The sequence below is a fragment of the Miniopterus natalensis genome, chromosome 9, assembly GCF_054644295.1.
Source record: "Miniopterus natalensis isolate mMinNat1 chromosome 9, mMinNat1.hap1, whole genome shotgun sequence".
In the NCBI taxonomy this organism is placed as follows: domain Eukaryota; kingdom Metazoa; phylum Chordata; class Mammalia; order Chiroptera; family Miniopteridae; genus Miniopterus; species Miniopterus natalensis.
In genome coordinates this window covers 68,656,626-68,677,858 of record NC_142089.1, presented here as the reverse complement: position 1 = coordinate 68,677,858, position 21,233 = coordinate 68,656,626, and the positions used below count along the sequence as shown (strand labels likewise).

Here is a 21,233-nt window from a genome sequence, read left to right as displayed (position 1 = left end):
CCCTCATCCACTGTACACAGAAATGCAAACTGATATCATATTTTAAGAAGAAATTTTGCCCAGCCGGGCGTGGCTCAGAGGTTGAGCGTCGACCTAAGATCCAGGCGATCGGGGTTCGATTTCCGGTCAGGGCACATGCCCGGGTTGTGGGCTCGATCAATGACTTTCTCATCATTGACGTTTCTATCTCTCTCTCCCTCTCCTTTCCTCTCTCTGAAATCAATAAAGATATATATATATATATATTTTTTAAATTTTGGCAAAACCTATTAAAATTGACAAAGCAATTTCACTTGTAAGAAAGAATTTAATCCTACAGAAAAACAAGCATATATAAAGATATATGTCCTATGGCATTGTTTGTAATTGCAAATAAAAAATTAAAAAGAATGTCCACTTATAGGTGGTATATATACCACGTTCATCAAAACTCAGAATTCAATAATTATGATCAGCCATTATTTTATGTCTAAGAAAAAACACTGCTGTTAAACTCTGACAGACCATAGATCCTAAGATGCATCCCATTTCATAAATGTTAAATTATAAAAATAAGCAAAAAAGAGTAAAAACGTGTATACTGACAAAGATGCTCAATATGTATTAATAAATGAAGAAAGCTAGCTATAGAATAGTGCATAAACTATAATCCCAACTCACCTGTAAACATTTACATAATAAACATACCAGCCAACATAAGTTCAGAAACAGATTTGGAAGGATATACATTAAAGTTAACACAGTCATCTTATCTAAGAGGCTGGGGTTTTGAGGAACTTCTCTTTTACGCATTTGTGTATTTCTAAATATTTCTCTTACTTGAATATTTAACACTATATTACTTTTATAATCAGAAAGTGATAAATTAAAAACAATAGTCAGGAGGGGCTCAATGAAAAGTAACTAACTGTAAGTTTTTATACCATTTACTTGACCTTAAAACTGAAGAATCTGAGGGAAAGGGATTAAAGGACATAGCATTTAACTGGCAAACTATAAATTTAAAAAACAGAAATTTTAACTTGCAAGATTATAGATTTCTAAAAGGAGAATGTAACAATGCAACGATTTTTAGTTTAGTCAGAGTAGTACAGCCACTATCAAATTGTACATTTTCACTACAAAAAGTAACCCCTACCCATTCGCAGTCACTCCCCAGACCCTGTCACTGTAACTCTGACAACCACTAATCTACTTTTTGACCCTGCAGATTTGCTTTTTCTGGACATTTTGCATAAGTTGAATTATACAATGTGTGGTCTTTTGTGACTGGCTTCTTTCATTTCACATAATGTTTCTGAGGTTCATCCATGTTGTAGCATGTATCTTGATTATGGATTTATGTAAAACAATGTTTCCCAGGATTCTCTTTCTCAAAAGAAACCAAAAAAAACACTCCTGCCTATGTAGAATTAGAAGTGAGAATTTAAGTCTCTATGAAGCGAACAGAAATATAGATCTCCTTATTTCTATTACCTTAGGAAAAAATAAAGTCAGATATTAAAAATACTATTCAAAAGCTAAATATACATAATAAAATCATATTCTCAATAGCATAGTTTTGTTCTATTATATTTAAAAGATTTTTTCTATGAAAATAAAAGCAAATAATGCATCTATAGAAAGATTTCAAATCAGTGTAAGGAACTGGAAAGCAGCATCATTTTAAATGAGAATTGCTTCTATAACAAAAGGAATTTACTAATCCCACAATGAATTAGTCAGTTTATAGATGGGTATTTCTCAAACTGGTGAGGTAAGCTGGGGAAGAAACATTATTCTGAAGGAGAGCTAAGGTTTTCAAGCTGTATAAACACCCTGTGCTCATGACCACTGTAATACTGTCTAGGTAAACTTTTTGTTCTGTAAATATGCTCTCTACTAGAATTTACTGCTACAATTAAAGAGTGAGAGATCATAGGTACAGACAGATATAAATCCTTGTTTGGTGGTCCCTTGAAGGGGAAGACTTTTTCTTTCCTTTTTAAGTAGAAGAATATGTTACATGGGGAAGACCCAGAAAATCTCAGTCATAAAAACAAAGAACTCTCTCTCCAAACCACAATCTCCATAACCACCTCTTGAAGCACTGTTAAAAACTGAGCATCACCACTGGTTAATTACAGACAAGGCAAAGTACAACTGATGATCCTACAGAAGGACAAAAAATGGAAGGTAACATAAAAATAGTCAACATGTCCACAATCAGCTAAGCCTTTTACAAATAAATGATCACCACTATCTACCAACGAGGAACAAAAATGAACAAAAATATCTGCTTGCTCTGGTACGTTGATTTTACTTAGTGCCATGAAAGAGAGAAAACAAAACCCAACAACAATTATTAAGCCCTTCAACCAATTCCAAGTGAAACTTATAAAACCTCTGCAACGGTACCAAACCACATCAACCCACCTACCAGCATCCACACCTACTCCACCACCCCTACCCACCCCCTTCACCACAGATGCTTTTTTTTTTGTTAAATCCTCACTAGAGGATATGCTTAAAGAAAGGGAGGGGGAAGGGAAGGAGGGAGAAACATCGATGTGAGAAATATCAATCAGTTGCCTCCCGTACGTACCCCAACTGGGATCAAATCCAAAACCCAGGCATGTGCCCTGACTGGAACTCAAACCTGCAGCCTTTTGGTGTCCCGGATGATGCTCCAATCAAATGAGACACCTAGACAGAGACTCAGGCCCAAAATCTTGAAGTCAGGTCCTCTTTCTCACATTTTTACATCCAATTCATGAGAAAATTCTCTTGGTTCTCAGTGCATTTTTTTAAAAATTGTATTTATTATTTCTTTATTAATACTCTTTAATCCATCTGGAACTTACTGTGGTATAAATATAAAACAAAATTCTAAGATAATATAATTTTTCAAAAAATATATAAACAATTATTCCACCACTACGTAAGTAATGCTTCTTGAGCAATTTTCATCTGTAGACTCTGAATTTTCTTTGACTTAGCAAAGTTTTTTCTATTATAACTTTGATTTCTTCTGTTTTCCTAGGATCTTCCTTGAGGAATATTAATAACTTATACATTGGATATCTATTCTCTGCCTCTGAGTCTCCTGTCATCTCAAAACATCTCTGAAACTGGGATGTGTCTTATAATCGATGGCACCTCACACCTGGCCAGGCAGCATCACTGCCGGAGCAGGCGTGCATTTGTTAGAAGTGAGCTCACAAAGGACTCTGGGATTTGACTATTTTTCCTGGTCACACAGCTGGACAACTGCAACCCCTAAGACATTTTAGTCAACAAGCCAACTAAGAAAGGAATACCAGAGTCCTGACTACTGTCAGAAAACCTTTGGATAACACTTTCTGGCAATGTTAAGTGACAGCAACAAAATCTGCACAACGCAATCAGGAGCTGGGAAGAAAATGCCAGAGACATAATGGAGAACTCCTAAGAAATGTTCCTGATGACATAGAAGACAATGTCATGCAGAAAACCAGACATCAACTCTAAAAGTGTTTTAAAATGTTGGACTCTGAACATGAAGTTTGGGGAACACTTTAATCAATTTATATTGCTATTTCATCATTTTTAGGTGTGCAACAAGTGATACTGGTTAAAAATCTATTAAATACCCTCAAAGACTGGTGAGTAAGTATAAAATAAAAATTCTAAGCGGTGAGAAAGTATTGTATCAGAGTTTGCTAGTTTCCTGCCCACCCCCAGTGTTACAGGTGATGCATATTACAATTGATAGAGCCTTAGATTTGGTAAATAAGGTATCTAGAATCACACTGCTCACACCTCTAGTGATGTGAGTCACCATCATCCCTTGCCTGAATTTCTATAATGGCGTCTCGAAGGTCTGTTTGTCTCTACCCTTACTCCCACCCCCCATTTAATTTTTCTACCCAACTGCCAGTGATCCTTTAAAAACTGAAGTTGTGGCCCAGATGAGCTAGCTCACCCCAACCCTCATCATCTGACTAATCTCCTACTATTCTCTGCCTTTCTTATGTCTCTCTACCTCACTTCATGCTAGTCTTCAAATATGCCAGACATGCTCCTACTTTAGTGCCGTTCCCCTAACTGCTCCCTCTGCCTAGAGCATTCTTGATCTATATATCCATTTAGTTATCTCCCTCACTTCAAAAGCCTCTGCTCAAATCTCACCTTGAGCAAAGGTGAGCAAATTGTACATGCCATGTTCTGTGTTTGGTACTCCCATGCTCTATTTTTTCTCTTTCTTTGAAAAGTACTTAAAACTTTTAAAAATGTTATAATTTACTTATACTCTAAGAAGACAGTGACCTTTACCTTACCTGTTTTTTTGACTGATGTATCCAAGCACAGGACCTGCCACACAGTAGGCATGCAATACACACTGAAGTAATAAATGACTAGAACTGCTGTGCAGTTTTGCTGAAAAGTCCAATACCAACAAAACATATTTCAAATAAACGCATAGTGACATTAAAAAGTGTATTTTAATAATAAATTCTGACTTATTTTTTTAGCTACAACAAAGTTCCCTTGTGCAACCGTGTCCAGTGCAATTTGGAGGTTAATTTCTGAAGGTCCACACCAACAGTGACTAGAGAAAGATCTCTACTCTATGCATGACATATAAACTGAATGTCAGTAAGAATGCATTCTAAACATGCATAGTACAAGCTTCTTTATACTTCCTTAATTAACAATGCAAAATTGCTTTTAAAAAAAATTATGTCTTACCGGTAGGTCAGTGAAAGCAATACCTGAAGGAAAAAAAGAGGGGGCATTAGAATCTGTTTTTCAAAGGCAGACTATGGTGACAAGCTACATTTCTAATTAAAATGAAGAAAAAGAATGGCAAAAGCAGGGAAAAAATTAAAAACCTAAGTATAAAATAAGTAATTTTTTTCTCAATAACACTAAAAGGTCAGATAGAATGCTGACCCCTTTTTCAAAATCACCTTTATTAGTCACATACCAATTTTATTTTGGGGAGACTGCTATTGACTCCAGGATTTTAAAAATGATTTCAGATATATCCTCAAAGCTCTGTTAGAAATCATAAAGAAAATTGGTTGCAAAACAGTCACATTTGAATTTTGACCAATGCCCAAGGTGCTTTATCCAGCTGTATCATTTAGACTTCCTCACTTAGATTTAGCTTTTAAGTAATTCTGAGAAAAAGGGAAAGATTTTCTGTTGCAATAAAAAGGTAAACAATGGAAAATACACTACTTTTGGTTCCTTAAAAAAAAAAATTCTTATAAAAGTACATTCTTGAATAACCTTTGACTACTCTGAAAAAAAATTCCCCTTTCAAAGCATAAAGATTTGTTCAGTTGAGAATTCCTCTTGAATGTCCTCTGACAGTAATTTCAAAATAGAAATGTTCCAAATACACTTGAACAATGTTAATATCATTGGAATAAGTCTCCTCAAATCCCAAAGCGATTATTTAATAATCTCCCTTAAAATATTAAAATACATTACTTAGCTGAAAACCAGATAATAAACCAAATGTTTTCTATAGGACCTTATTCATATGTTTAAAAAGACTGAGTTCTAGAGTAACGGCAGAGTGTGATGTTGGTGAGTCTGTTAATCTCAAATCTTCCACTCTAAACATACATTAAACTAAAGACCACACCAGCACTACCCCTCCAGCGCTGATCACCACTGAAAAAGTGAGGGCATTTCCGTTAAATTATCTTCCCACTTGAGATTCTTTGACTCTATTAATTGTGCTGTACCATCAGAAAACTGACTCTATTCATGAAAGTACTAGAGTTAAAAGACAAATTGACTATAAAAGCTCTACTATATATGTTTTAAAATAAATGTGCAAAAATAGTGCTTTGTAGTTAAAGTCCTTTTAAAACCTAGTAAATTCATGCGCTACCACTCTGATAAAATATTCTGATTACTTTTAGCTTCATTCATAAATAGAAAGCATAGTGACTATAGGCAAAACAAATATAAAAATTTATTCTAAAAATTTTAGAAAACTTTAACAGAAAATACACAATAAATATTTCAATAAAATATTGCCATAAATATCTTTACCATTTTTCATAAAATAGCAACCTTATCATTTTCTCCAAAGATGTCTATTTACAACAAAAACTGCCTAAATTTATATTGTTTTAATTCAAAAAATCCTTTCTGCCATTAATTCTTGAAAACTCTATTCTTTACTAAACACTCTAATGAAGACTCCAACTTAATTTCATAGATTATCTCTTTTGACTACTGCCAAATATAGCTACCACAGCCTATACGCAGTGGCACCACAAAACAATGCCAGTTTAATAAGATGGTATAATTATTTAAATACACAGAAAGCAAGTTTTTTATATTTCTAATTTCCTGATTTGTCTTTGTTAAGAGGCTTTTTGAAAAGTAGTGAATTGATGAATAATACTCATTAAAACTAAGTTTAAAAATTTAAAGTTAATTTAACCTGGATATTGAAACGTTTCTCCTTTTGTTAAAGGCATAGAAATAGATAGTGAAGACTAGCTATAGTTTTAAGAAATTTTAATCATGTTCTGTTAACCATGATTGTTTTGTTCTGATTAGAGAAAGCATATTCTGACCTGGCTGAGAGTTGTGTGCCCCAAGGCATGAGAGTTAACCTCGGAATGCAGTCCATTCTCCTTATCGTCATAGAAAGGTTAACAACCTTATTGCCTAAACAATGGAGTCCCAGAGGTGCCCAACCTATGCCACCCCCAGCCGGAACTACCTATAACCTGTAGCCATTGTACCTTGCCTACTTCCCCATGTAATCTTTGTCCTTCTCCATAATATAAGCAGCTGGCTTATGGGGGGTAGAGCATATTTCTGTGGATGACCTGCTGCTCTCCCATACTGTTGGCATTATTAGAATAAACACTTATATACGATTCAACCTTGTCTCTGCTTAATTGGCTCAAGGAGTGACAGGCAGCCCAGACCCATTGTTTGTCTGGTTTCATTTTGATAAGTCAAAGCCAGAATCGTAACAACGAATAAACTGAAGGGGCTGTATCCTCCTAGAAACCAGTTAGCCACAACAATCAAATTACAAATACAAATATGTCATTGTCATGACATCCTAAACATTCTTGTACTGCTAAGAATACAGCTGACCCTTGAAAAAAGCAGGGACTGGGGTACTGACCCCTGTGCAGTTGAAAATCCACATAAAATTTTTGACTCCCTCCAAAAGCTTACCTACTAAGCCGAATGTTGACTAGTAGCCTCAGCAATACATAAACAGTTGATTAATACATATTTTGTACATCATATGTATTACATTCTGTATTCTTACAATAAAGCTAAAGAAAATGCTATTAAGAAAATCATAAGGAAGAGAGAACACATCTACAGTACTATATGTATTTATTGAAAAAGATCAACATATAAGTGGACCCATGCAGTCCAAACCTGTTCAATGGTCAACTGTGTATAAGGATCTTTTGTGGACTGGAGACAATCTTAAGTCAGATAACACAGGACTTCAGAATCAATATAAGTAATCAGGAGGAAAAGTTTTAAGCCGAATATAAATATAAAGACACTAACTTTATATTAGGAATATGTTGAAACACTAAGAAAAAAGTAACTATTATCAATGCAGCCAGAAATTTAGAATTTTCTACTATGAAGTGACAAAGAATAGTTTTTGCATTATATTAAAGAACATCTATTACATGTCTAAGCATAGTACTTGCAGTCTCATTCTTAAATACTGTTTATAAACAAATTGAAATTTCTGCCTTCTGGGTTACTTAGTTTTTTCCTCCTTTTATTTTATCTCATCAGATATAATTTGTTATGACTCAGAGACATTTTTAAAACCCTAATTTTCTATTGTTAGTTTTACAGTGGATAGGTATCTTCACGTTTGCATTAATCTATTTATTTCTTAATCACCTACCTGTCTTTTATTCTTAGAAGTTCTGCTGTTATTTGCTTGTTTTAATTCTGATCCCTGTTGCAGAACTAACTTATAGCCATCATCCTTTATCAATCTTTGTTAGGAGGCATGACCTTTTAAGTGTGTCAATGCCCTTTACTTGGTTGGTAGCATCAAGCTTTTCCTTCGTTATTTTATCCCCATGCTGGACTAAAAACTGACAGCCCCTTTTTCTTAGCACCTGTTAACCTAGAGAATTGAATCACACTGTGAAGAGCTTTATTCAAAGCAAAAAAGAAAACACTTAGCACTTCTATACTAGAATAAGCAAGGGAATTATTTCTATAGTTATTCCTATACATGTGACACAATGTGGAATTCACAGAATACAATGTTTCACCATTTTCTCAACTTTCACTTAGAAGGAACAAAGAAACAATTTCCAGAAGCATCTATTTATAACGGAAAATTACATAATAACTATGACCACATGACGTAAGTACGATAATCATGCGATAATCACAATATTTCGTCATTTTACATGCAATACATTATCTTAGTACCTAAACTATGTCCATTCTTGGTGTAGAAGCAGGTATTGTTGATAAGGTTAACACAACAGCCAATGACATCACCAGTCGTAAAAGTTGGTCCATAAGGTTGTCCGGTTCCAGAAGAACAAAATGAATGTCCATCATCCCCATGATAACCATATGAATGTTTATCCCAACCTAAAGAGAAAGTTCCAGGATATTTACAATGAAATGTAAAGTTCCTCTGCGCTACAGCTATTCACTAAGATTATGATAAAATAAGCAGGGGTACAACAGATAATATACAGAGATAAATCTCTCAAATATACATTTAAATTCTCAACAATTACACTATGTAATTTCTATATTAAAATACTGTTTACAACATTAAGGAAAATAAATTCAGCACACAGTACACTCAAACATGTATTAAACAGAGAGAACTCCTACAAAAAAAACCCCAAAAAACACCAAGACACATTTCCCATGCATATTTCCTTTGCTGATAGACCAAAGGAATTTCGCTTTGATTTGGTTTAAACACACACAAATACACACATACATACACACAGTTTAATATAAAAGAGAAGATTTTTCTATTTTACTTTCTAGTTTCAGAAAGTTCCCTCCAAAATTATTTTAAACATTAGTAAATAGAACACCAGAATATATAATCCAAGTATCACTTTCATGTGACTCATGGTTTCAAGAAACAGTTCTGCATCTGAATTCACACCTTCCTTAGTTAACTTTTAACAGCAGACCTATATTACCAGAATATTTAACAACTGAAAATGGGTTAAAAGCCAAGAATGTGTTGGGGAGCAGACAGAACCAACCACAGTAAAATATTTAAAGTTGATATGACTACGTACTATAAGTTAAAAATACCAAAAAACAAAACAGGCAAAACAAAACAAAACAAAAGCATGGTATATATGTTATAAGTTATGTCAAAAAGCAAAAAAATTAAAATTTATTTTACAAATGTACCTGGTAGTCTATTCATGTTCACACCTTGGGCAGAAAGACCAATTCCCATGTAACTGTTTAAAACAAAAAGAAAAGAAGAAAAGCAGATTATTATAATCATATATGTATAAATTACCAAACACTCTCAATTATTATCAGAACCAAGCCCAAGTTGAAATTCATAGGGTAGTTACAAAAAGTTATTGCAATTCATTAAATAGCAAAAGAGGGCAATATTAAGTAACAATAAAACCCGTATCACAGTAAATTCTAATATTCATAAATACATCCAAAGTATTGGTAATACTTATACACTCTACTAACAACAATAAAAATCTTACAACTTATCTACACATATTTAAGATTTAGACTTCTAACAAAAAGTACTGAGGGGCTTGTGGTAGAAAAAAAAGATGTTAAATTAAAAAAAAAAGTGTTTCAAAAGGGCACAGTAAAAATCCAGACCACACAACCACACAAAATAACATAGATATATATTTGAAAAAAATGTAAATTTCATACAAAAACATCTAAAATCCTTAATAAAATTACACTAAAAAGTACATACTATAGGATATCTATATATTGGTTTTTCTAGAAGTGTTTTGGGCCTGGCTAGTGTGGTCAGTGGTTTAGCATCGAGCAATGCACCAAGAGGTCATTGGTTTGATTCCCAGTCAAGGCACATGCCCGGGTTTCAGGCTTAATCCCTGGCAGGGGATGGGCAGGAGGCAGCCAATCGATGTTGATACTTCTCTCTCACTGATGTTTCTCTCTCTCTCTCCCTCTCCTTTCCCCTCTCTCTAAAACTTTTTTAAGTTTTGGAAAATTGACAAAACACCTAAACATAAGACTCTTATTAATTTATAAAACAAGAACAAAATTATCTCCACAAAAGAAATACAAGAAGAAAAGGTAATTATTAAGGTATGCAATTAATTTTAAAAGGTTATATTAATAAAACCCAATAAAGATAGTTCAAAAAAAGAAAAGTCTAAAGCAATACAGTTGTAAGTACTAATACAAGAAGAAAATCTAAAGTGCAACTGAATCCAATTTGTTTTTTTTTTTTTTTAATATATCTTTATTGATTTCAGAGAGAGGAAGGGAGAGGGGGAGAGAGAGAAACGTCAATGATGAGAGAGTCATCACTGATTGGCTGCCTCCTGCATGCCCCCGACTAGGGATCGAACTCGCAACCCAGGCATGTGCCCTGACCAGGAATCAAACCAAGATCTCCTGGATCCTAGGTCAATGCTCAGCTGCTGAGCTACACCCAGCTGGGAATGATTCCAATTTGTTAAAAAGCTAATTGACTGTGACTGTATCAAGATTTAAAATGGCATTTAACAAATTTCAGCTACCATTCCTAATAAAAACCCAAATAGAATAAGAATAAAAGGAAACTACTTAAATATGACACTTTTTCCTGCATAATACATGTCATTATGTGTTAAGAGCAAGCAAGATATTCAACAGTGAAATACTGAAGCCATTTCTATTAAAATCAGAAACATGGAGATGCCTACAATGGTTAAACATTGTTTTGAATGTTATAGATAATTTAATAAAATTAGAAAACTAAATTACCTGTAAAAATATTAGAAGATATAAAATAATCTTTATTTTTAGTTGCTGCTATTCTGTACACAAAAAAACTACAGAATCTACTAAAAGGTGAATTTCACTGACTTTTCACAAGAGAATATGAAAGCCAGAAAACAGTGGAATAAAATATACAAAAGTACAGAAAAGGAAGTGGGGGACCCATGCCAACACATGAAAGTGAAATAAAAACATTTTCAGATAAAAGAAAAACAGAATGTGTTACCAGCAGACCTGCACTAAGAAAAATGCTATAGAAAGTCTGCCAAACTGAAAGGAAATGACATCAGACAGATACTTGGATTTTCAGAAAGGAAGGAAGAGCACTGGAACTGACTCACACATTGGTATGTAATAAAAGACTTCTTTCACTCTTAATTTTCTTAAAACACATTACTCTTCAAAGGAAAAATGACACGTATTATGCAGTTTATAAAATATGTAGATGTATTACATGACAACTACAGCAAAAAGGCAAAGATGAAGTGGTAAACGAACCTATATAATTGCAAATTTCTACATTTTATGTGAAATGATACAACATTCTAAGCAGATTATGAAAACAGGTATATATATGTGAAAATCTCTAGAGTAACCACTAAAATACTACAAAAAGATATAGTGAAAAAGCCACTAGGTAAATTGAGATGGAATTCTAGTAATATATCAAAATGATAATAATATATAAACACCAGGTAGTGTTTAACCCAGGTATGCAAGGCTGATTTAAAATTCAACCACCAAGTCAATGTATTTTACCAAATTAGGAGGAAACACATACAATCATTTAAATAGTTGCAAAAAAAGTATCTGACAGAATTCAACACCCATTCACAATAAAAATTCTTAGCACACTAGAAATGTAAGGGAACTTCCTCAACCTACATTTACAAAAAACCCTGCAGCTAGCATATTTAATAGTAAAATATTAAATGCTAATCCCTAAGAACAAGGCAAGAATGCCATCTCTTACTATTTATATTCAAAATTGTACCGCAAATCCTAGACATTTCAATAACACAACAAAGAGAACTAAAAGGTATAAATAATAAAAAGGAATAAAACAAATGTTATTTGTAGGTGACGTGACCATTTATCATTAAAAGCCCTAAGGAATCTACAGAATAATCAGTAGACTTAAGTGAATTTAACAAGGTTGCAGGATACAAGGTTACTATAAAAAAATTGATTGTATTTATATACAGTGAAGCAAACACTAGGAAAATAAAATTTAAAAATCACATGCATCTACAATAACACCAGGAAATATAAAACACTTTAAAAACTGAAACTAAGACATGCAAGACCTCTACTAAAAATTACCAAATATTGCTAAGGGAAATTAAAGAAGATGTAAATAAATGGAGAGATATCACGTTTATGGACTAAAAGACAGTATTTTTAAGGCTGCAATTTTCTTCAAATTGATCTTTAGAATCAATGCAATCCAAATCATAATCATATTAAGAGGTTTTGTAAAAACTGACAAGATGATTCCAACATTTACATAGAAATGCACAGGATCAAAGAAAGCTTGAAAAAGAATATAGTAGAGGGGTCTGGGAAAGGGGTGGAAGGCACCATGTCTGACAGTGAAGGTGGCAAGAAGCAGCCCCTGAAGCAGTCCAAGCAGGCCAGGAGACAGGAGAGGAAGATAAGGTATTCAAGTAGAAGCCTAAAGAGGAGCAGAAGAAACTTGAGGAGCTAAAAAGTGAAGGCCTCGGGGAGGGGCCCCCTGGCCACAGGTAGAATTAAGAAATCTGGCAAAAAGTGAGCTGTTCCCTGCGCATTGGGCAATGGTGATCCTTAATTCCATTCCTGTTTTAACATCTGGATTCCATCATAACATCTCTTGCCACCTATAGCTAGAATGAAGTGTTGTCTAGGAGCCTGTTGTATATTTAAGAATAAACTTTATGCCCGGCCAGGCGTGGCTCAGCAGTTGAGCTTCAAACTAGGATCCAGGTGATAGGGGTTCGATTCCCAGTCAGGGCACATGCCCGGGTTGTGGGCTCCATCTCCAGTAGGGGGTGTGCAGGAGGCAGCCAATCAATGACTCTCTCATCATTGATGTTTCTATCTCTCTCTCCCTCTCCTTTCCTCTCTCTGAAATCAATAAAGATACAGTAAAAAAAAAAAAAAAAAAAAAAAAGAATAAACTTTTGTAAAAAAAATGCAGTTATAGGAATAAACTTTTGTAAAAAAAATGCAGTTATAGGACTTACACAATCTAATCTCAAGATTTACCATAAAACAGGGTAATCAACAAAGTGTAACACTGGCATAAGGATCAACAAATAGGTCAATGGAATAAATTAATAAAGAACTCAAAAAGAGACCCATACTCAGTCATTTAATGTTATGTAATAGGTGCCAAATCAAAAGGGAGATTAGTGTTTTTCTAAAAAAAAGTGATAGAATAAATATACATGTGGAAAAAAACGAACATTAACCTCTACCTCACAAAAAACACAAAAGTCAACTGAAGATGGATCATGGTCCTGAATATTAAAGTTAAAATGATAAAACTTCTAAAATAAAACATGTGAAAATATCCTAATCATATGGGGGTAAAGCAAAGATTTATTAGGACACAGAAAGCAAGAACTATAAAACAATAAACTTGTAAATTATACTTCACCAAAATTAAAAACTTCTGCTCAAAAGACGTAAGACAATCCATTTTTTAATGGACAAACAAGATTAGACACTTTACAAAGTAAGATAATGCAAATAACCAAGCACATAAATTTGCTTACATACAATTAGTCAACAGGGAAATGAAAATTAAAACCACACTGAGATACCACTGTACACTCAACAGAATGTTTAAAATTAAAGGATTAACATCAGTGTTGCCAAGAATATGACACAATTAAGAACTTTCAAACATTGTTGGAGAGAATTTAAAATGGTACCACATATTTGCAATATGGCTGACGGTTTCTTTTAAGACTGAACATGTACCTACCCCAAGACCAAGCAATTCCACTCATAAGAGAAAAGAAGTCATGTGTCCAACCTAAAGACGTGTACAAATATGTTCACAGCAACTTTATTCACAATAGGCAAAATCCTAAGACAGCATGGGTATCTAACAACAAGCTAACGGATACATAAGTTGTGGTATATTCTATTCAGAAATAAAAAGGAGGTTGAGTCCCTCTCCCATACCAGAGATGCCATCTTCCTTGGGTGGGGCACTCCCCTCCTAAGGATTAGCCTGGGGAAAAGCAATAGCCTTACCCTCTGCACTACCTCTCACCCCATCCTACAGAACTCATGCCATGCTGAGTCATCAGCTGCCTGGGACAGGATGTAGAGTTCTGGGCATAGGGGGTGTCAGTGGCTTGTATGGCTTTGGGGTGGGGCACACTCTCCCCACTTTCCCATGAACCTCACTGGTGCCTCCCCCTCACCAGAGATCTAGCCCCACCATCCCCACACCTAATGGCTCTGCCCTGATGAAAATAGGCTCCTGGCAGAATCTGAGACAGAGATGTGTGGTGCCATTTTTCCCTTGCATGCCTGAACAGTGTAGAGCCCTCCTTTTACATGGCCAAATTTTGATATTTCTGAGCCTGATAAACTCTGCTGGCCTCACCCTATCAACTCCCTGAGACCCCGCCACACCACAAAGGTCTGCAGGCACCCCATGAGTGGCACCTAGACTTGGTGTACCCTGGGACTTTGAACCTGTATCAAACTGGTGATCACTCACCTCTACCTGATGACTCACTCACAACCTACCTCATACAGCTTGAGTGAAGCCAGAGGTTCTTTCATTGACAGAGCCTAACAGCCGGCGGGCAGGCAGAGGCAGATCTGGGGGTATCTTGGGAATTTTGCCAACCTGCCCCCTTGGCTCAGTGCTGTTAAAGCCAGCCTTGGTACACAACTTGGTCCTTCCCTTGCACGCTCAGCAGAGGCAGCCACAAACTGTGGCTTTGTAGCCCCAAACAGGTTGCCCAGGGCCAGTCACAGGCAGCATCTGACACTGGCCCGCACCAGAGTCCCTCCCGAGAGGCCCCAGAACCAACACACACAGTAGCCAGGCTCAGACAACATCAGGGCAGGATCAAATTAGCTTCATAAGGGGCATATCCAAGGGAGATCTAGGCAGGCACCAGAACCTACTGAAGAAAATTCCGCTTCGTGTTGTCAGCACCTGCACAGAGCAGCTTGTACACAGTGGTCAGGGATGATCCTCAGAGTCAGACAGCCTGCAGGAAGAACTCATGCACAAATGGGCAAATAGCTATCAAGACTCAATCACAACAGGGTAGCCCACATAACCCACACAAGGGACATTCCTGGAGCACCCAGTGCAAGTGAGCAAGGAGACTGCGCCACTGGGTCCCCTAAGTGGCCTACTACATAAGGCCACCCTATCAAGACTGGGAGTCATAGCAGATCTACCTAATACACAGAAACAAACACAAAAAGGCAGCCAACTGGGGAGACAAAGATACATACCCCAAATAAAAGAACAGGAGAAATCTCTAGAAAAAGAGCTAAATGGAATGGAGGCAAGCAATTTATCAGATATAAAGTTGGGGGGGGGGGGGGAATGGTTATAAGGGTGCTCAAGAAACTTAGTGAGAACGACAACAGCAGGAGAAAAGACACAGAGCCCAGTCAGCATAGCTCAGAGGTTGAGCACTGACCTATGATCCAGAAGACTGAGGTTCAATTCCCAGTCAAGGCACATGCCCAGGTTGTGGGCTCGATCGCGAGTAGGGGGAGTATAGGAGGCAGCTGATCAATGACTCTCACTCATCATTGATGTTTCTATCTCTCTCCTTCTCCCTTCCTCTTTCTGAAATCAATAAAATCATATAAAAAAAAGACACAGAAACCATAAAAATTAACCAGTCAGAAATGAAGAATGCAATATCTGAAAAAATAATACACTAAAAAGAATAAACTGTAGGTTAGATGAAGCAAGGGATCAAACTGGCTATCTGGAAGACAAGGTAGAAAAAGACACGCAATTAGACCAGGAAAAAGAAAAAAGAATTAAAAAATAACGATAGTTGAAGAAACCTTTGGGGCAACATGAAGTAAACAACATCTGCATCATAGGGATAACAGAAGGAGAACAGAGAAAGGGATTGAAAACATATTTGAAGAAATAATGACTGAAACTCACCTAACCTGGTGAAGGAAAAAAGACACACAAGCTCAGGAAGCACAGAGTCCCAAACAAGATGAACCCAAAGAAGCCAATACCAAGACACACCATAATTAAAATGGCAAAGGTTAAGGACAAAAAAGAATCTTAAAAGCAACAAGAGAAAGTTATCAGCTGATTTCTGAGAAATATTTCAGGCCAGAAGGGATTGGCATGAAACATTCAAAGTGATGAAAAGCAAAAACCTACAACCAAGACTACTTTTCTAGCAAGGCTACCATTTAAAATTGAAGGAGATAATAAAGAGCTTGCTAAAGCCCTAGCTAGTTTGGCTCAGTGGTTAGAGTGTCGGCCTACAGACTAAAGAGGGCTGGGGTTCGATTCCGGCCAAGGGGACATACCTGGGTTGCAGGTTTGATCCTCCGTCCCTGGTTAGGGCAAGTGCAAGAGGCAACCAATCAATCTCTCTCTCTCTCACATCAATGTTTTTCTCTCTCTCTAGCTCTCTCTCCCTTCCACTCTCTGAAAAGCAACAGGAAAAATATCTTTGGGTGAGGATTAAAAAGAAAAAAAAAAAGAGCTTGCCAGGCAGTAAAATTTCAGAGTTTGTTGCCACCAAACCTGTATTACAAGAAATGTTAAAAGGTTTTCTTTAAGAAAAAGAAAGAAAAAGAGAGAGAAACACAGTTACAAATAAAATGAAAATAAATATATACCTGTCAATAATCACTTTAAATGTAAATGTCTAAAATGCTCCAATCAAAAGACATAGGGTGGCTGAATGGATAAAAAAAGAAGACCCGCCTGACCAGTGTGGCTCAGTGGTTGAATGTCGACCTATGAACCAGGAGGTCACAGTTCGATTCCCCGTCAGGGCACACTTCCAGGTTTTGGGCTCAATCCCCAGTAGGGGGCATGCAGGAGGCAGCCAATCAATGATACTCTCATCACTGATGTATTTGACAAAATAGACTTTAAAATAAAAGTTTATATATAATAAGAGACAAAGAAGGACACTACATAATGCTGAAGGAAGCAATCCAACAAGAGGATAAAACCTTTGTAAACATTTGTGCAGCCAACCTAAATATATAATGCAAATCTTGACGGTCATAAAGGGAGAGAGCAACAATAATATAGTCATAGTAGGGGATTTTAACACCCTATTGACCTCAATGGATAGATCTTCCAGACAGAAAATCAACACAGAAACACCAGTCTTAAATGACACACTGGATCAGATGGATTTAACTGATATCTTCAGAGCATTTCACCCCAAAGCAGCAGACTACACATTCTTTTCAAGTGCACATGGAACACTATCCAGGAAAGACACATTAGGACACAAAACAAGTTTCAAAAATTTAAGGAGACTGAAATCAAATTGAGTATCTTCTCTGACCATAATGGTATGAAACTAGAAATCAATCACAAGAAAATAACTGAAAAACACAAGCACATGGAGGCTATAAAACATGTTACTAAACAGTGAATGGGTTAACAATGCGATCAAGGAAGAAACCAAAAGATACCTTGAAACAAATGAAAATGAAAAACACAACAACCCCAAACCTATAGAAAACAGTGAAAGCTGCCCTAAGAGGGCATTCATAGCATCACAGGCCTACCTCAAGAAATAAAATCATAAATAAAAAATCTAACTTTATACTTAAAGGAACTAGAAAAAGAACAACAAACAAAGCCCAAAGAGAGTAGAAGCAATTAATAAAGAGTAGAGCAGAAATAAACAAAACAGAGTCTAAAAAAACTATGCAAAAGACCAAATCACTGAGACCAAAAGTTGGTTCTTTGAAAAGATAAACGAAATTGATAAACTTTTATCCAAACTCATCAAGAAAAATAGAGGACCTAAATAAATAAAATGAGAAATGAAAGAGAAGTAACAACTGACATCAAAGAAATACAAAAACCTGTAAGAAAATATTATGAACTAAATGCCAAAAAACTGGACCATCTGGATGAAATGGATAAATTCCTAGAAACATACAATCTTCCACAACTGAATCAGAAACAAACAACTGAATCAGAAACAATCAGAAAACCTGAATAGACAGATTACAACTAAAAAACTGAAGCAGTAATAAAAAAACTCCCAACAAACAAAAGTCCTAGACCAGATAGCTTCACAGGTGAATTTTACCAAACATTCAAAGAAGAACTAACACATACAATTCTCAAACTATTACAAAAAATTCAAGAGGAGGGAAGACTCCCAAGCTCAATTTACGAAGTCAATGTTATCCTAATTCCAAAACTGGATAAAGACACAACAAAGAAAGAAAATTAAATGCAAATATCCCTGATAAACATAGGTGCTAGGATTGTCAACAAAATATCCACAAATTGGATCTAGCAATACATTAAAAAGATCACACTCCACCTGGCTGGGTGTGACTCAGCAGCTGAGCATCGACCTAGGATCCAGGCGACTGGGGTTCAATTCCTGGTCAGGGCACATGCCCGGGTCGCGGGCTAGGCAGCCGATCAATGACTCTCTCTCATCATTGATGTTTCTATCCCTCTCTCCCTCTCCTTTCCTCTCTCTGAAATCAATAAAGATAATATTAAAAAAAAAAGTTCAAAAAAAAAAGATCACACTCCATGATCAAATGGGATTTATTACAGGGATGCAAGGTTGGCACAGTATCCACAAATCAATAAGTGTGATACACACATAAACAAAATGAAGGATAAAAATCACGATCGTAATAGATGTAGAAAGAGCATTTCATAAAATCCAGCACCATTTATGATAAAAACTCTCAGCAAAGTGGGAATAAAGGGAACATATCTCAAGGTAATAAAGGCCATATATGACAAACCCAGTCAACATCATGCTCAATGGGCAAAAACTAAAAGTGTTTCCCTTAAGATCAGGAACAAAATAGGGATGTTGCTTTCACCATTCTTATTCAACATAGTACTGGAAGTCCTAGCCACAGCCATCAGACAAGAGGCAGAAATAAAGGGCATCCAAAATGGAAAGAAAGTAGAAATATCATTATATGCAGATGACACAATACTGTATAGAAAGAACCCTAAAGATTCCAACAAAAAACTACTAGAACTGATACATGAATTGAGTAAAGTAGCAGGAAACAAAATAAATATCCAGAAATCAGTTGCATTTTTATACAACAATAATGAACTATCAGAAAGGGAAACTAAGAAAATTAATCTCACTTGTGATTGTATCAAAAAATAAAATTACCTAGGAATAAATTTAACCAAGGAGATAAAACACCCATACTTAGAAAATTATAAGACACTGAAGAAACTGAAGAAGATACAAATAAGTAGAAGCATATACTGTGTTCATTAAAATGTCCATACTTCCCAAAATAATCTACAGATTCAACACAATTCCTATCAAGATACCCTAGCTGGTTTGGCTCAGTGCTCAGAGCGTTGGCCCCTGGACTTAATGATCTTGGGTTCAATTCCGGCCAAGAGCGCATACCCCAGTTGTAGGCTTGCTCCCCAGTCCCAGTTGGGGCACGTGTAGGAGGCAACCAATTTATGTGTCTCTCTCACACCAATGTCTCCTCTCCCCTCCCTCTACCTCTCCTCCACCCCCCCCCCATTCCACACACTCTGAAAAAAGCAATAGAAAAAGTATCCTCGGTGAGAATTAAAAAAAAAAAAAAAGATAACAATGGAGTATTTCACAGACCTAGAACAAATATTCCAAAAATGTATAAGGAAACACATAAGACCACAACGAGCCACAGCAATTTTGAGATATAAGAATAAAACTGAAGAAATCATGCTACCTGACATCAAACTGTACTACATGGCCATATTAATCAAAACAGCATGGTACTGGCATAAAAACAGACATATAGATGAATGGAATAGATTAGAGAGCTCAGAAATAAACCCACACCTTTACAATCAATTGATATTTGACAAAGGAGTTAAGAACATACAATGGGTAAAGATACTCTATTCAACAAATGGTGTTTGGAAAATTGGACAGGTACATGCAAAAAAATGAAACCACCATCAACTTACACCATACACGGGAATAAACTTAAAATGGATAAACATATTTAAATGTTAGACTCAAAACCATAAAAATCCTAGAAGAAAACATAGGCAGTAAAATGTCTGACGTTTCTCTTCGCAATATTTTTTCTAATACATCTCCTAGGGCAAGGGAAACAAAATAAAAAATAAAAAATAAAAAATTGGGACTACATCAAACTAAAAAGATTTTGCACAGCAAAAGAAACCATCAACAAAATGAAAAGACAACACAAAGAACGGGAGAATGTATTCGCCAATGATGCATCTGATAAAGGGTTCATATCCAAAATTTATGAAGAACGTATACAACTCAAAACCAACTAAGCAAACACACTACTCCAAAGAGGACAGACAGATGGCCAATAGACATATAAAAAGATGCTTAACATTACTAATCATCAGAGAAATGCAAATTAAAACCACAATGAGATATCTCAATACACCTGTCAGAGTGGCTATTATCAATAAGTAAACAAACAAGTGTTGGTGAGGATTCGGAGAAAAGGAAACCTTTCCGCACTGTTGGTGGGAATGCAGATGGGTGCAGCCACTGTGGAAAGCAGTATGCAGTCACCTCAAAAAAATTCAAAATGGAATTGCCTTATGGGACCCAGTGATTCTACATCTGGGAACATATCCGAAAGAAACCCCAAACCCAAATTCGAAAGAATATATGCACCCCTATGTTCACTGCAGCATTATTTACAATATCCAAGATTTGGAAGTAGCCCAAGTGCCCATCAGTAGGTGAGTGGATAAAAAAGCTGTGGTACATTTACAAAATGGAATACTGCACAGCCATAAAAAAGGAATTATTTCCCTTTGCGATTACATGGATGGATCTGGAGAACATTATGCTAAGTGAAATAAGCCAGTCAGAGAAAAACAAGTGTCATATGATTTCACTCATCTGAGGAATCTAATGAACAAAATAAAATAACAAACAAAATAGAAACAGACTCAGATACAGAAAACAGACTGACAGCTGGCAATGGGAAGGAGTATTGGAGGGCTGGGTGAAAAAGGTGAAGGGATTAAGCAAAAACAAACAACAAACAAACAAACAAAA

At 35.9% G+C, this 21,233-nt stretch overlaps 1 protein-coding gene and 1 pseudogene across 1 annotated transcript in view; one reads left to right on the top strand and one right to left on the bottom strand.

Moving 5' to 3' along the window:
- RANBP9 (RAN binding protein 9) overlaps nucleotides 1-21,233 on the bottom strand; it is a 77,742-nt gene that overhangs the window by 25,372 nt on the left and 31,137 nt on the right. The window contains exons 3-5 of the mRNA XM_016217112.2: nucleotides 9,397-9,449; nucleotides 8,434-8,601; nucleotides 4,711-4,733 (exon numbers count right to left, since the gene is read on the bottom strand). Of these exons, the coding sequence (XP_016072598.2) occupies nucleotides 4,711-4,733; nucleotides 8,434-8,601; nucleotides 9,397-9,449 (244 nt within the window). The remainder of the gene's footprint in view (nucleotides 1-4,710; nucleotides 4,734-8,433; nucleotides 8,602-9,396; nucleotides 9,450-21,233) is intronic.
- Nucleotides 12,563-12,754, top strand: LOC148092501 (translation machinery-associated protein 7 pseudogene; annotated as a pseudogene).